This window comes from Equus quagga, chromosome 16 (genome assembly GCF_021613505.1).
Source record: "Equus quagga isolate Etosha38 chromosome 16, UCLA_HA_Equagga_1.0, whole genome shotgun sequence".
Lineage (NCBI taxonomy): Eukaryota > Metazoa > Chordata > Mammalia > Perissodactyla > Equidae > Equus > Equus quagga.
This window is the reverse complement of record NC_060282.1, coordinates 45,876,981-45,890,864: the sequence shown is the minus strand read 5'-3', so window position 1 is coordinate 45,890,864 and position 13,884 is coordinate 45,876,981. Positions and strand designations below refer to the sequence as shown.

General features: G+C 37.8%; 1 protein-coding gene across 1 annotated transcript in view; it reads right to left on the bottom strand.

Annotated features, from left to right (window-relative positions):
- Positions 1-9,573, bottom strand: part of C16H8orf88 (chromosome 16 C8orf88 homolog) — a 34,055-nt gene extending 24,482 nt beyond the window's left edge. Inside the window, exons 1-3 of the mRNA XM_046641575.1 lie at positions 9,446-9,573; positions 3,133-3,231; positions 1,443-1,516 (exon numbers count right to left, since the gene is read on the bottom strand). Coding sequence (XP_046497531.1) covers positions 1,443-1,516; positions 3,133-3,205 — 147 coding nt within the window. The 5' untranslated portion in view covers positions 3,206-3,231; positions 9,446-9,573. The remainder of the gene's footprint in view (positions 1-1,442; positions 1,517-3,132; positions 3,232-9,445) is intronic.
- Positions 9,574-13,884: the final 4,311 nt, after the last annotated feature.

Genomic DNA, 13,884 nt, shown 5'->3' with positions numbered 1-13,884 from the left:
ACTGAATCAGTTTACACTAAGGAAATAAGAGGCCATCAGAAAATGGACTATGCTATACATGAGATTCTGAATACAAACTTCAGGATAGCCACTAAACTACAGTACAAGCTAAAGTAAAATTATTACCATAATAGAGGAAGAATGGGAGAGAAGACTCTACAAAATAGCTACAAGATCTAATAAGTGAGTTTAACAAGGTCAATATACAAAAATCAACAGTACTTCTGTATCCTAGCAACCAACATGTGGAACTTGAAATTTACAAAAAATATAACATATCAAAAAGTATGAAATGCTTATAAATTTGACAAAAGATATTCAATACTCCTATGCTGGAAAATACAAAGCACGGAGAGAGATGTCATGGTCATGGATCAGAAGACTCAATATTGTTAAGATGTGAATTCTTCTCAAACTTATCTTCAGACTCATTGAAAATTCCATTAAGCTTTTTGTAGAAATTGACAAGCTTACTTAAAACTTACATGGAAATGAAAAGGACCAAGAATAGCCTAGACAAATTTGAAAAAGAATAAAGTTAGTGAACTTTCACTAACTGATTTCAAGACTTATCATGAAGCTACAGTAGTCTGTAAAGTGTAATGCTGAAAAAAAGATAGACACACAGGGAATCTAATGTACAGCATGGTGACTACAGTTAACAATACTATAACCTATACTTGAAAGTTGCTAAGAGAGTAAATCTTAAAAGTTCTCAACATAACAACAACAACAACAACAAAATGATAATTATGTAAAATGAAGGATGTGTTAACTAAACTCATTGTGGTAAACATTTCACAACATATGTATGCATCAAAGCATCACATTCTACACCTTAAACTTACACGATGTTATATGTCAATTATATCTCAATAAAGCTGGAAAATAGACATATAAATCAATAGAACATAATAGAGTCTAGAAATAATTCACACATGTCTGATACACTGATTTTCAACAAACTCTTACAATTCAATGATAAAAAGACAACCCAAATTCTAAAAACACACAAAAGATTTGAACACTATGAAAAACAAATATACAGACAGCAAATAAGTCCATGATAAGATGCTCAATCTCATTAATCATTAGGAAAATGCAAATTGAAAATATAAGATCCCACTACTCACACTAAAATGGTTAAAAATAAAAAGATTAAGCATACCAAGAGTTGGCGAGGCTATGAAGTAACTGCAACTATCACACACTACTGGCGGGAAGGCAAGATGGTACAACAGCTTTGGAAAACATTTTGGCAGTTTCTTATAAAGCTACACAAATGTATATGACCCATAAATTCCACTCCTGGATATTGTGTGTACATCCACACAAAGACTTGAACACACACACTGAGCATAGTACCTGGCATACAATAGCCATCTAACAAATGTACTTTCTATTCTGTAATACTTCATTTTATTATAATTTCTAAGACTTACTCTGCTAACTCCACTTTGTAAGCACTGAGTGTTACGTGGATATTCATTTTGAAAGTTGAAAGGGAATACTGCTCCTGTTAGGAGAGAAAAAACGAAAACTATTTTAAATATCCATGACTTCAATAAATGATATAACATCACCTAAAAACCCTAAGTATCCAGGATGTTCTAGGCACTGTTCAGAAATGTTTTCTGATAGTTCATTTATGCAAACCTATGAAATGTCAGCCACTGTTTTAGCAGACAGGTAAATAAGCATGAAAAGAGTTCAGAAATAAAGGAGTTCATAGTCTATTTTAAAAGACAAGCTCATAAATAATGACTATAATAAAAATAAATAAGTTGTACGAGAGCTATAGAGAAGATACTAAAGGACAGCAGAGTGAGCTTTGGTGTATCAAGGCAGGCTTCACCAAAGGAAGTAATTCAATCTGGGTCATCAATAAAAAGTAGATTTCTTTGGGGACATAAGTTGGCCAGGGAGTATGAAAGTATGTTGAGAAAGGCCAAAATTAATTTCTGATTTACTAAACTTTTCTGCCTAATAAACCCCTACTCCTGTCAGGATCTTAAGATCATATAATTAAATGAGAGACCAAGACTACCTGCCCACCTCCATGTACCTTTGTAATAGCACTGGAAGGAAAGGATCAGTGAAAAACTGAATCTGTACAGATGAGGGAGGGAGGGGTGCTGTCAAAGGCTGCTGACAGGAAGTAGCTGCTGAGGATGGCTTTATATCCTTTCCTTTAGGATAAAATCTGAAAGTTGACCTTACACAACTGCTTCTTCAATGTAGAAGGATACTGCAACAGCAATGCTAAGCTAAGGTCCAGAAGACCCATTAAATTCATTTGTCTGTCCTAAGTCACAGCCATCTTCAGAGGAAACATGACCAAAGTGGAGACAATCTTCCTTGTAGGAAGCAAGAATGGGAGAACAAATGGAGGATGAAGAATTGGCACCATTTCTACCTTTCTGCTTCATCTTTGCACTCAAAAAAAGGGCTTTTTCCTTTTTTCTAAGTAGCCAGTTATCAGTTCAACACATGGACTAAAGAAAATTTAAATAGAAATTTAAATATCACCTAAGTTAGAATATAGAAGCAATTCTGGCAACAAGTATTGAAAAGAATAAAAAGGCCAATATTTCAATTTCAGAATTAAATACCAAGTATTTCAAGAATTTGTCCAAAAGATTAGTTTTAGGGGCAAAAGAAAATTTTTTAATTTAGAAGTTTTTTTGTTTAGATTTCTTGAAATTCGATTATATGTTCCAGCTTAAGCAGAGCCCTAATCTGTTTTATTTTGATCTTTTTTTTTTTAAAGGCTAATTCTCTCTCAAGCATGACTGCTCTGGAATGATCATAATAAAAAGGCACAATTTGCACTCACAGTATCATTCTGAGTAGAGGCCAGTTAACCATGAAAATGAGACATGAAAAAAATACACAGTTGCTCTCAGGCAAGAGCTAGTCTTCCTACCTTTGCTGGTCTGGTAGACTATGGACTGGTAAACTATTAAGAATCCTTTTCTTGGTAATACTTTTAAATTCTTCAAACAGAGATGATTAGTTTTCATTACTTCTTTAAATATCTACCTTAATTAACTTATGTATTATTTAGCTTTTCAAATACTAACTAGCCATTAAATAATTAATATTTAAAGACATGTACCCTAGATTACTCACCAGGGGGAGAGGTCAGATGACGAACAGGTCTTGCTGGTTGAAGCGGTTTACCAATCAATTTTTTGGTTTCCATTATCACAAAGACCTTGAGGTTCCATACTTTAGGAGGGAGGGAAAAATACATTTTTAACTTTTGGACAAGATAATCATATACACAAATAACCAAAACATTCATTTGAAGATATTTATCTTATAGGTTAAGGTGGAAAATATAAACAGAAGCATTTAAAATAATATACCACAAGCTCAGACCCCTTTATAGCATCTGTCAAAACTGAACATCCTCTCTTTAAGACACTCTCCTCCCTTATCTCCCCTCTTTTCTTTTGGTTTCCTATTTCTTTAAGGGCCTCTTCTAACTTCCTTAGCTAACTCCTCTTCTTTTCTCCAATTAAATTTACAAATTCTTCCAAATTGGCTTTGGTCCTCTTAGCTAACGTCATCTATTTTCATGATTGCAACTACCTATCTACATGATGAATATGCCCCACATCATAATCAGTCTCTAATTCCTGTCCAATCTACTTCCAAAATATCTCTCAAATCTATATTGTTCACTCACACCACTAGTCTTTTAGTTCCATAGTAGTTCATAATTCATCTCCCTGATCACCCCCTAATCTGATTTAAATATTCCCTCTCCCTATGTTCCTGGGACACAGTAAATATGCCCACATCATGGCATTTAGAGAACACTGTACTAGACTACAATGGCCGATTTATTTGTTTTCCATACTAGGCAAAAGTGAGGAACAATATTTTCATTCACCCTGTGTCCCCTGCAACAAACACAGTACCTGGAGGGAATCCAAAGCAGGTTCAAAACAAGTATTTGCTAAACAAATGAGTGAATACAGGCTCTTTTCTCTCCAAACCATGATCCCTTTACACACCACACCTGCTTAAAAAACTTTAGTTCCGCAACATCTCCTGGATTATTAATAATAGAAACAGGAGCCAACATCAATGTGTCATGCATACGAAACCATTTACTTAGCTTATTTAATATTCAGAAGAACTGTATAAATTAGGCACTATTAATAGCTAGAGCTCAGGTCTCAGGTCAGCCTACCCGGCTTCATGTCATGGCTCCACTACCTAGTTATATAAGTATGGAAAACAACAGCCTCTACCTCCTAGGTTTGATGTGAAGACTAAACAACACAATCTGTATAAAGCATTAGCACAATGCCTAATACAGACAAACAGTTGAATAAATGTTAGCTTTATTATTTTTTAATCCTAATTTTATAGATAAGGCTTAGAGAAATTATGTAACTTGCTCAAGGTCATGAGTCTAGCAAGTGATGGATGGCTATGCTCATGCTCATGCCCATGCTTTGGTAGACACTCTACAATCAAGCTAGCCCCGACCTCCTTTTCCATCCCACACCCAGGCAGAACTATCCAAGTTCTGGTTAAGTACCCTTACATGCTCACAAAGCACCCCTGTGTCCTCTTCCAATGTGGTACTTATGGCACTAGTTACAATTACCTATTATCTGACCATTAAATTACAGCTCTATCACTCAGGTATATCTCCAGTGTCTAGCACAGAGTGTGGAACACAGTGGATGTTCAATTAATTATTGAACCTATAAGTGTTATTTTGTATCATCATATATCTGGACATTAAAGCGCTCTGTTTGGAGTTCCCTCACTCTCCCTGCTGCTCTTCTCCCAAATTGTTATTCATCCTTCAAGATTAAGGTCAGGTTCTTGTTACTTCCCTGGAAAATACCCTCGTGTCTCAACAGTAACATTAAATAATTTATGTGAAATTCTCTAGTTCCTTTCAAATAGTTGGTAGTAAAATAATAATAATGATAACAATAATAATAATTTCTCTTTGCTCCTCAACTGGTCCCTACCATATTTAGTCTACTAATTTTTCTGAAATGTATCACAGTAAATCTATTACATGCTTATTTGATTAGACTGAGTTAGCTGAGGCCAAAAACACGAGATCTTATTTATCTTTGTATCCCAGTACCTGCAACATAATTAGTTTTACTAAATAAATCTATAACTTTAAATACCCCCTAAATATAACTAAAATATTTGAAGGCATGAATGGGACACAGCTTTCCAAGTTTTCACGCCTATCATAATAAAGCCAAAAGTAAAACTCCACCTGACTTTGCACCTGCTCATCTAGAAACAATTGTAACCACGTGATCTTAAGCAGATCTTTACTCTGACTGTTTTTTACCTAAGTATACTAAGTATACTTTTTATACCTAAGTATAAAACAGGGTTACTAACTCCCTTCTAGCTCCAAAGAAAAGATTTCACCTATTTTTAAAAATGCTTTTGGACATACTTCAAATGTTAAAATCACAAATTTATAAATAACCTCTCAAAGTTAGTAATGATAACCAAGCACAAAATAGTTTCTTTTTCCTGAAGTTTGGAGATAAGAAAGCCAGTACTGCACGTTAATACCCATCTAACTTTGTAATGTATCTGTTAACTGGTTTTTCAACATGGCTGTTAACCTTATAAACAAACCTAAGGCTGTCTGTACTTGTTGGCAACACAACTAGGATATAATACAAAGCAAAAAAAAGCTATAAGCGTAGATAGCAAAAAAAAACCCACTTCAAACAAATATTTATTGGATATTTTCTATGTGGAAGGAAATATTTTATATAAGGACCAAAAAGCAATCTAACATTGCATTCTTTAATGTTTATCCTAGCCTTTTTAATTAGGACCCTAACAGTAGTATGTAGTAACTTTCCATCCTGTTCCCCATATGAAACTAGTGAAGCAGAACACAATAGACTACTTTGGTACACACTTTGTTTTTCATTGCTCAGCTGAAATTGAGTTGGTAGGCTGTAAAGTCTTTTCCAGTTGCTGGGCAATGCAAATCCACAGTATTCAAATTAGGGATTTTCAGGAGTTGAGGAGTTACAGAACTATTGTATGATTTTGTAACACAAGTAAATAAAGAAAAAATAGGAAATTTTTTAGTACCACTTATCCTTCCAATTTGTAGTAGGAAAACCACAACAAGGACTCCAGATATATAAATCCACATCAGTTAAGGAAATTAGAAAAGATGGTAGCACTACTTTTTTTTTTTAAATTATGCCTGCATAGAGACACTGACATTATAAGGAATAAGTTTGGGATGCATACTATATAACAGCATCACGTCTTAAACAGCATTACGTCTTATTAATGGAAAAGGCATTTACAACAAGTAATTATTATTGTAAAACTGATCCACAGGACCGTAATCTATGAAGGACAGAACTCCACAAACCAAAGGCTAATTCTCAGTTTAGCTTAAAAATCATAAAGACTCAACAGAACCACAAAGTTGGTATGTAAAACAACTTCAATCTTAAACTCTAATGTCTGCTTCACTCACTGAACATAGAGCTCCGCAAGTGTCCTTTGAAGCTACTAGTACTACCTAGGGCGAGCATTTATGATACCAACTGTCACAAAGGACAACACTTGCAAAGAAACAGAATCCTACCTACAACACTGGGTAATAAATAGTGGGCTTATCATAAAGTTGTCTTTTAAAATGTGAATATACAGTTTTGTCGTATAAATACTTTTTAAAGGACATTTTGATCCAATATCTCAAAAAATTAATTTTATTAATACATGCTGAGAAATGGTTACTGAATAAAAATTTTTTTTTCAAGTTTACACCTATTTAACAAATCATCTTAAAAGGCCAAGTGGTATGAATAGAATATTGCTCTGCAAGTCAGGAAACTTAAGGGTAGTTGCTATTCTACATGTAGTAATACTAACTCTATCTTAGGTTTTCTTTTCTGTTTAAAAAAAAAATTGAACTAAATATGAATCCTAAAAACCCACCAATTCTGAAATTATAAATTAACCTAGAATTTTCTAAAATATAGTAGAATGAGATAATAAGCATATACACTGACCAATTGGGTCACAATCTTATTACCCAACATATACTATATTTTTTAAATTAAAATTCCATTTTTCTTTAGGGGGCCAGCCCCGTGGCTGAGTGGTTAAGTTGGCGCACTCCGTTTCGGTGACCCAGGGTTTCGCTGGTTCAGATTCTGGACACTGACATGGCACCACTTGTCAGGCCACACTGAGGCGGTGTCCCACATTTCACAACTAAAAGGACCCACCAGTAAAATATACAACTGTGTGCTGGGGGGACTTTGGGAGAAAAAGCAGAAAAAAAAAAAAAATTGGCAACAGTTGTTAGCTCAGGTGCTAATCTTTAAAAAAACAAACAAAAAAACTCCATTTTTTCAGGTCCTACTACATGCTAAATGCTTTACATATATTATTTCATTTAATTCTGAACCATATATTAACTGTTATAGAAAATCATTACTAGCTACTTTAAAGATGAGAAACCTGACACACAAAAATAAGAGACATGCTCAAGTTCACATAGTTAATAATTGGTAGAAATGAGGATTTGACCATAAGTTTATGCCCTTGTGTCTAAACTTGCATGTTTGGTAAGTAAAACTATTCCATGTGGACATTGATAGCATGGGTAAAAAAAAAAAAAATGAGAAGGGACATGTATATATAAAGCCTTGCTGAATAAATTGGTATGTATTAATAATTTCCATTTCCTCAATTTATAATTTTTCTTAGAATACTAAATAAATTATGGTATTACTATGTTTTCTTCATTCTGTTGACAAGGTACACTGTTATATTAATCATAGGTCACAACATAAGAAACATATTATGTACTATTTACAAGCTGGGTACTATACTTAAAACTTGCAACTTAAATTTTTTATTTCTTTAGAAAGTGCTGATGGTTCTGCTGCAATTAAGAAATGAGATCATATAAAATTAAGGAAATAAGCTAAGAGAAGAAATAAAAAACCATGATTTTATCCACCTCATGTATATTTCCCATATAATAACTACATAGGATTTAATCTCAATTTTCGACTTCAAAATATTACTTTTACAAAGTTCGGATTCCTTGACACCAAATGCTGCTTGTTACTAACAGCACATACTGATAAACTGATAGATGAAAAGTAACACAGAGGAAATACAAGGGAGTAAGAGAGAAACCAATTATGACTTACACAATGAATGACATTTTATATTCTCAAATTACATTGCTGTATTCAGGAAAAATTAAAACTAAAATATCATAGTTATAAGGTGAGAGTGTTCCATCATATTTTCCATTTCATGCCTTCTCTTTACAACTGACCAAAAAAAAAATTTTTCTCTGTGAAGCATCTTTCAATACAAACAAAATTTAACATTTAGGTGGGATGAAACTGTACAAGTAACAGGTGTTTATGGTTATAGTAACGATGTAACTGTCCTTTTTTGTAGCTTTGCCTAAAATACCAGCAATTAAAGACTTTTGAGGGCCAGCTCTATGGCCGAGTGGTTAAGTTCGCGTGCTCTGCTGCTGCGGCCCAGGGTTCGGATCATGGGCGTGGACATGGCATCGCTCGTCAGGCCACGCTGAGGCGGCGTCCCACATCCCACAACTAGAAGGACCTTCAACTAAGATATACAACTATGTAGGGGGGGGGGGGTGGGGAGATAAAGCAGGGAAAAAAAAGAAAAAGATTGGCAACAGTTGTTAGCCCAGGTGCCAATCTTTAAAAAAAAAATAAAAATAAAAGACTTGATAAAAAAAAGTTATGTTATACACCTGAAACTAATGTTATGTCAATTACATCTCAATTGTTTTAAAATGGCATATCCTTACATATAAGTGGAACATCTTCGAATATGTTCATTAACCATTTGACTTTTTTCTGTGAGTTAACCATACATGTTTTCTGGTTCTTTTTTTTCCCACTGGCTTTTCTTTTCTTGTTGAATATCATCTCATGTAATTATTAATTATTTATTGTATTAACAAAAACTACAATAACGAAGGGAAAAACCTGTCAACCGAAATTAGCAGGGATGATGCCAGGGCACGGGGGACAAAAAATCTGCAAACCATCCCACCACCCAGAACCAGGTCCTGGCACAGAGGGCTAGGTCCTTCCTTTTTTTGGCGTTTTGCTGGGTTTTGTTTTACCATCCCCTCAGCAGTGTAACTGCCCCTCGGCCGCTTGCTCCTCGCCGGGTTTTCCCACACCAGCCGCCACCCCTTCCCTCCGACGTGCCCGCTCCTTTAGCGCTCGACGACCCACGGTGGGGACCCTGACTGATTTGTCCCGACCAGCTCCAGTGCTTCTCTCCCTCACCTCAACTTTCCCGACGTCTGGCCTCGGAGACGCTGCCCACCCGCCACCTCACACACCTGAGCCCGACTTCTGCCCCAGTGTGGCCCGTCCTCCCAGCCACCTACCGCCTCAAGATCTGGGAGGATTTCGGGCAGCAGCGTAGCCGCGCTCAGCCCAGACGCGGCGGCCGAGCGCCCCGCTGCCCGTCGGGGAAGGGCTCCAGCCGCGCGTCAGCTCGCGGCCTGTGACGGGGGCGGCCGGGGCGGCGGCGGCGGGGGCGGGGCCTGCGGCGGCTCCGAGGGGCGTGAGGCGGGAGCGGGGCGGGGCCTCGGGCGCCGGGCCCCGCGCGCGGTCGCAACCCGCCAGGCCAGAACCGTTAAACCGGCGGCGCGCGCTTCCCGAGGATGCTGGGCGCGTGGGGCGGGCGGAGCCGCGCGTCGTCGGAGGGGGCCACAAGCGGCCTCTCCGAGAAGCTGGCTGGCTCGCCCTGGACGGGGCGCGCCTGCATGAACAGCCTTCGGCTGCCCTGCTTGCCCGAGGACGGGGAGGCGCGAGGCGAGCGGCCTGTGCGGGGCGGCGGCGGGCTCCAGGCAGCGTCTGTGAGCTAGGCCACCCGCGCGCTGACGCCGGAGGCCCTCACGCGTCAGAGCGGCCAGTGGCCCGGCGGCGCGGGCCTCTGCCCCGCGGGGGAGTCCGGGCCGTGCTAGCGTCCGCACTGTCGGGGCGAGGGGTGTGAGAAACGGTTACCAGCAAGCAGTAATACGTTGTCCCACACAGATTGCCGTCCTGAAGGGAAGAAAATCAGTTGAGGCAACTCCATCCGAATCTGAATCCTTTATTTTCGATCTTCACCTTTATTCTTTTACTCATTTTTTCACTGTTGTCTTGGAGTGTCCCCCCTGGGTGCCATCACCACCTAGGGGACGTGGGCCGCGGTACAGTTCCTGCCATCCCTGGGCTTGCAGTCTGCTGGGCCCCGGGGCTAGTAAATAATTCTGTGGGCCGGGCGAAGTACTGTGACAGAGGAACGGGTTTAGATTGGGAGCACAGTACAAGGAATGCTCAAGTTGACCCTTAGGCCTAGAATATGGGAGAAGTTTTCAGAGCAGCTGAGGCTTGGTTTGTTGCAGTTGGCTGGGGTAAGAAGGCAAGAATGAAGAGGAGGAGGTGGAAAGGGAAAAGGAAACTTGTACAGTATAGAGTAGCTGTAGTTGGGAAAACAGTGGGGAAATGAAACAGGAGAGGTGGACATGAATCCAATTTTCAATCTTTTATAACGTCTTTTTGAACATTTGGAAGACCATTCTGACAGCAATATCAAGGGTGGAGTTTTGCAGGAGTGGAAGATACAGCAATATTAAGCAGGCTACAAGAAAGCTTCCTTGGAGGTGTTTGCAATAACTCCGGTAAGAAATGATGTATGAGATAAGTAATGAAGAAAGGATAGATCTGAGAGATGTTGCTGAAGTGAAATCAACAGAATGTAATGGCAGATTGGAGGGAGTGAGTGAGAAGAGAATCTAGGGTGACTCTTGGATTTCTGACTTGGGTGAACAAGTGACTAGGTGGTGGTGACATAGGGTAGGGAATACAAGAGGCAGAAGAGGTTTGGGGAGGGAAATGAGTTCAGAATGGGCCTTGTAAACATAAGATTATAATAGGATATTTAAGTTGAGGTATCCAAACAGCTGTTTTATATATATACACAGAAAATATATATCCATACATATATAACATACATGCACATATATATCAGAGGAATAGGTAAATTGGAACATTAGGAAAGGGGTGTTGATTAAGAAAACTTACACATTCCAGAAAGAAGTATTTAGAAAGAGAACTCAGAATGCAAGTAACCTCCAAAGGAGGCTGTGTAAAGGTGAGGAAAGCTTGTCTAGAATGGGCTAACTGAAGATGAGATGCCACTCTGAAAAGGGATCATTTATGCTAGGCTTGAAGGCTGATATAGAACAGGCAAAAAGTCTTTAGGTAAAAGGAACTATAGATATTAATGCCCTGGGGTGAGAAAAAACAGTTTGGCTTATTTCAGAAACATGTAAGACCAGTTATGGCTAGCTACAGAGAGCAAGAAGAGAATATTGAAAATGAGTTTGAAGAGATGGGAAAAGCTGAAATCCTACAGTGTTTTGTGGGCTTCACAAAGGCGGTTTAATTTTATTATAAGAGCAATGGGAAGCATTGACGGGTTTAAGTTGGGGAGTAATATGATAGGATTTACCATTTAAAAAGGTGTGGAGTTTCACAAGCACTTCATGCATAGTCAAGTTATTGCTAGCCATTTAGGTGTAGAAATGGCTTTCAGGAACACTCCCACCTCCCACTGAGACAATTTATCTGGCATCACAGACTAAAGTGCAGGGTGAGAGGAGGTGTCATGATAAGAACATGTCTTGTGGCATGGGGCACCAGAAGTCAGTGAACAATTGAGTCAATAAATCCTTCCAAACCCCAGATGTAGAAAATCGTAAGTACAGGATTCAGTTCTCATCAATCTAGTCAAAACAGAAGTTTCTTCTTCAGGAATGTATTTAACAATGTAACATATACAATTATATGTACATCATACAATAAAATTGTTTTGTACCTATTACTACATGAAATCAATGGAAATTATTATGACAAAAAAGTGAGTTGGTGGGGCTGGCCCTGTGGCATAGTGGTTAAGTTCAGAGCACTCCATTTCAGCGGCCCAGGTTCACAGGTTCGGATCCTAGGTATGGACCTACACCACTTGTCAGCCATGCTGTGGCAGCAACCCACATATAAAGTAGAGGAAGATTGGCACAGATGTTAGCTCAGAGCTAATCTTCCTCAAGCAAAAAAAAAAAAAAAAAAAAGAAGATTGGCAAAAGATGTTAGCTCAGGATTTATCTTCCTCAGCAAAAAAACCAAAAAAAAGTGAGTTGGAAGAAAAAAAAAATTTCAGATCAAACCAAAATCAGTAATCTATTGACAGGAAGAGATAAATTTTAAATAGAAGTGATAGACTCCTAAATTTTTTGATAATCAATTGATGAAGAAGGATGAACCATATAAACACACTGAAACTGTAAAAAAATCCTTGTTGATTTGGCAAGAAATATTGGCATCTACAAGAATAATCTAGAACTCATAATACACCTCTACAACAAGAGCCTTGACAACAGGTTAATGAGCAATTTAAAGAGCATTTAAGGTTAATCACACTGCCCAAGAAAACTTGAAATGTCCTAAAATCATAGAGCTCACATAAGAAACTCATGACAGGTTTCTCCAAATTTAACAATACTAAAAATTGGCATGTTATTACTAATCGAGTTGTGTGACTGAAATTAGCTTTTTAAAATTTCAATAATAAAAAATAAATTTTGATTAACTATACTAGAGAAAATACCAAATTATTTACTCTCACAAAGAAAATGCATTACAAAATTGCTGTCAAATAAAGAGGCAATCAAAAAATATAAAACTAAAAATGCAGGGAAAATATAGGGGTAATTCAGGTAGTTAATTAAAAATATTTTTAAAGATTTTCTGATATTTGTGGCATTTGTTAGGTTTTTAAAATTTGTAATTTGTTGTCATTGCATTGCTTTTCTAATTCTAAGTCAATATTTACTTTGATTTTTAAAAAAAGGTTTGGAGAATGGGTTGAGGAAAAGCAAGAGTGGAAATAAGAATCCAAATTAGAAGGATAATAATTCATAGTTAAATGTGTCTTATTACTTGTAAGTAGAGGTTTTATAAACAATTATATTTTCATATCTTATTTAACTTTACCTTCACAGTACCTTTCATTGACTCAATAAAACCCTGTATGAGCACAAGTAACACACACAAGCTGGTTTCCTGCTCTCAGGGTATGTACTGTGTAGTGAGGGTGCAGATACACAAACAGACAATTCCAATTCAATAATCTAATTGTTTAGATAAAAGCACTCACAGTGTGCCTGTGTGCCTGGGTGGTGCTACTGAAAGCCTGGAGAGTTGGTAAAAGCTGAAGAGGTAGCATTATCTAGCGCTTACCAAATGATCTCCTTATCAACCTCCTGCCGGCAGTCTGCCTGTGATTCACTAATTCCACAAATACTTACAAAGCATTTTGTGGAGGATACATACATACACAGAGAGAACCATTATAGCAATGCATTAAAAACTATAATAGAGATTTGGTTCCATTCAGCTTAGCTCAGCAAAAAAACAAGTTTTGAAGGTCTATGCCTATTATGTGCCAGGCAGTGAGGATTCAAGACAAACTGAACTAAGACTAGTATGACTGAGGCACAATTAGCAAGAAGAGAACAATAGTCTACAAGTACCTATAAACTACTAAGTAAAATACAGGGTAGTATATGTATTAGAAGTGTTTACAGGGGATAGAAGTAGTACAAGGAAAGAATTCTGCCAGGAGGAGAGGAAGGAAAGGAGGGATCATGGAAGTGTTCAGGGATCAGGAGGTAATGCCTGGATTTTTGAGGATAAAATGGAGTTTACCAACTTAGAGACACTCCTTGCAGGTGGAAGGACATGTCCAAAGACATATAGAAATGAAACAGCAGTCAAT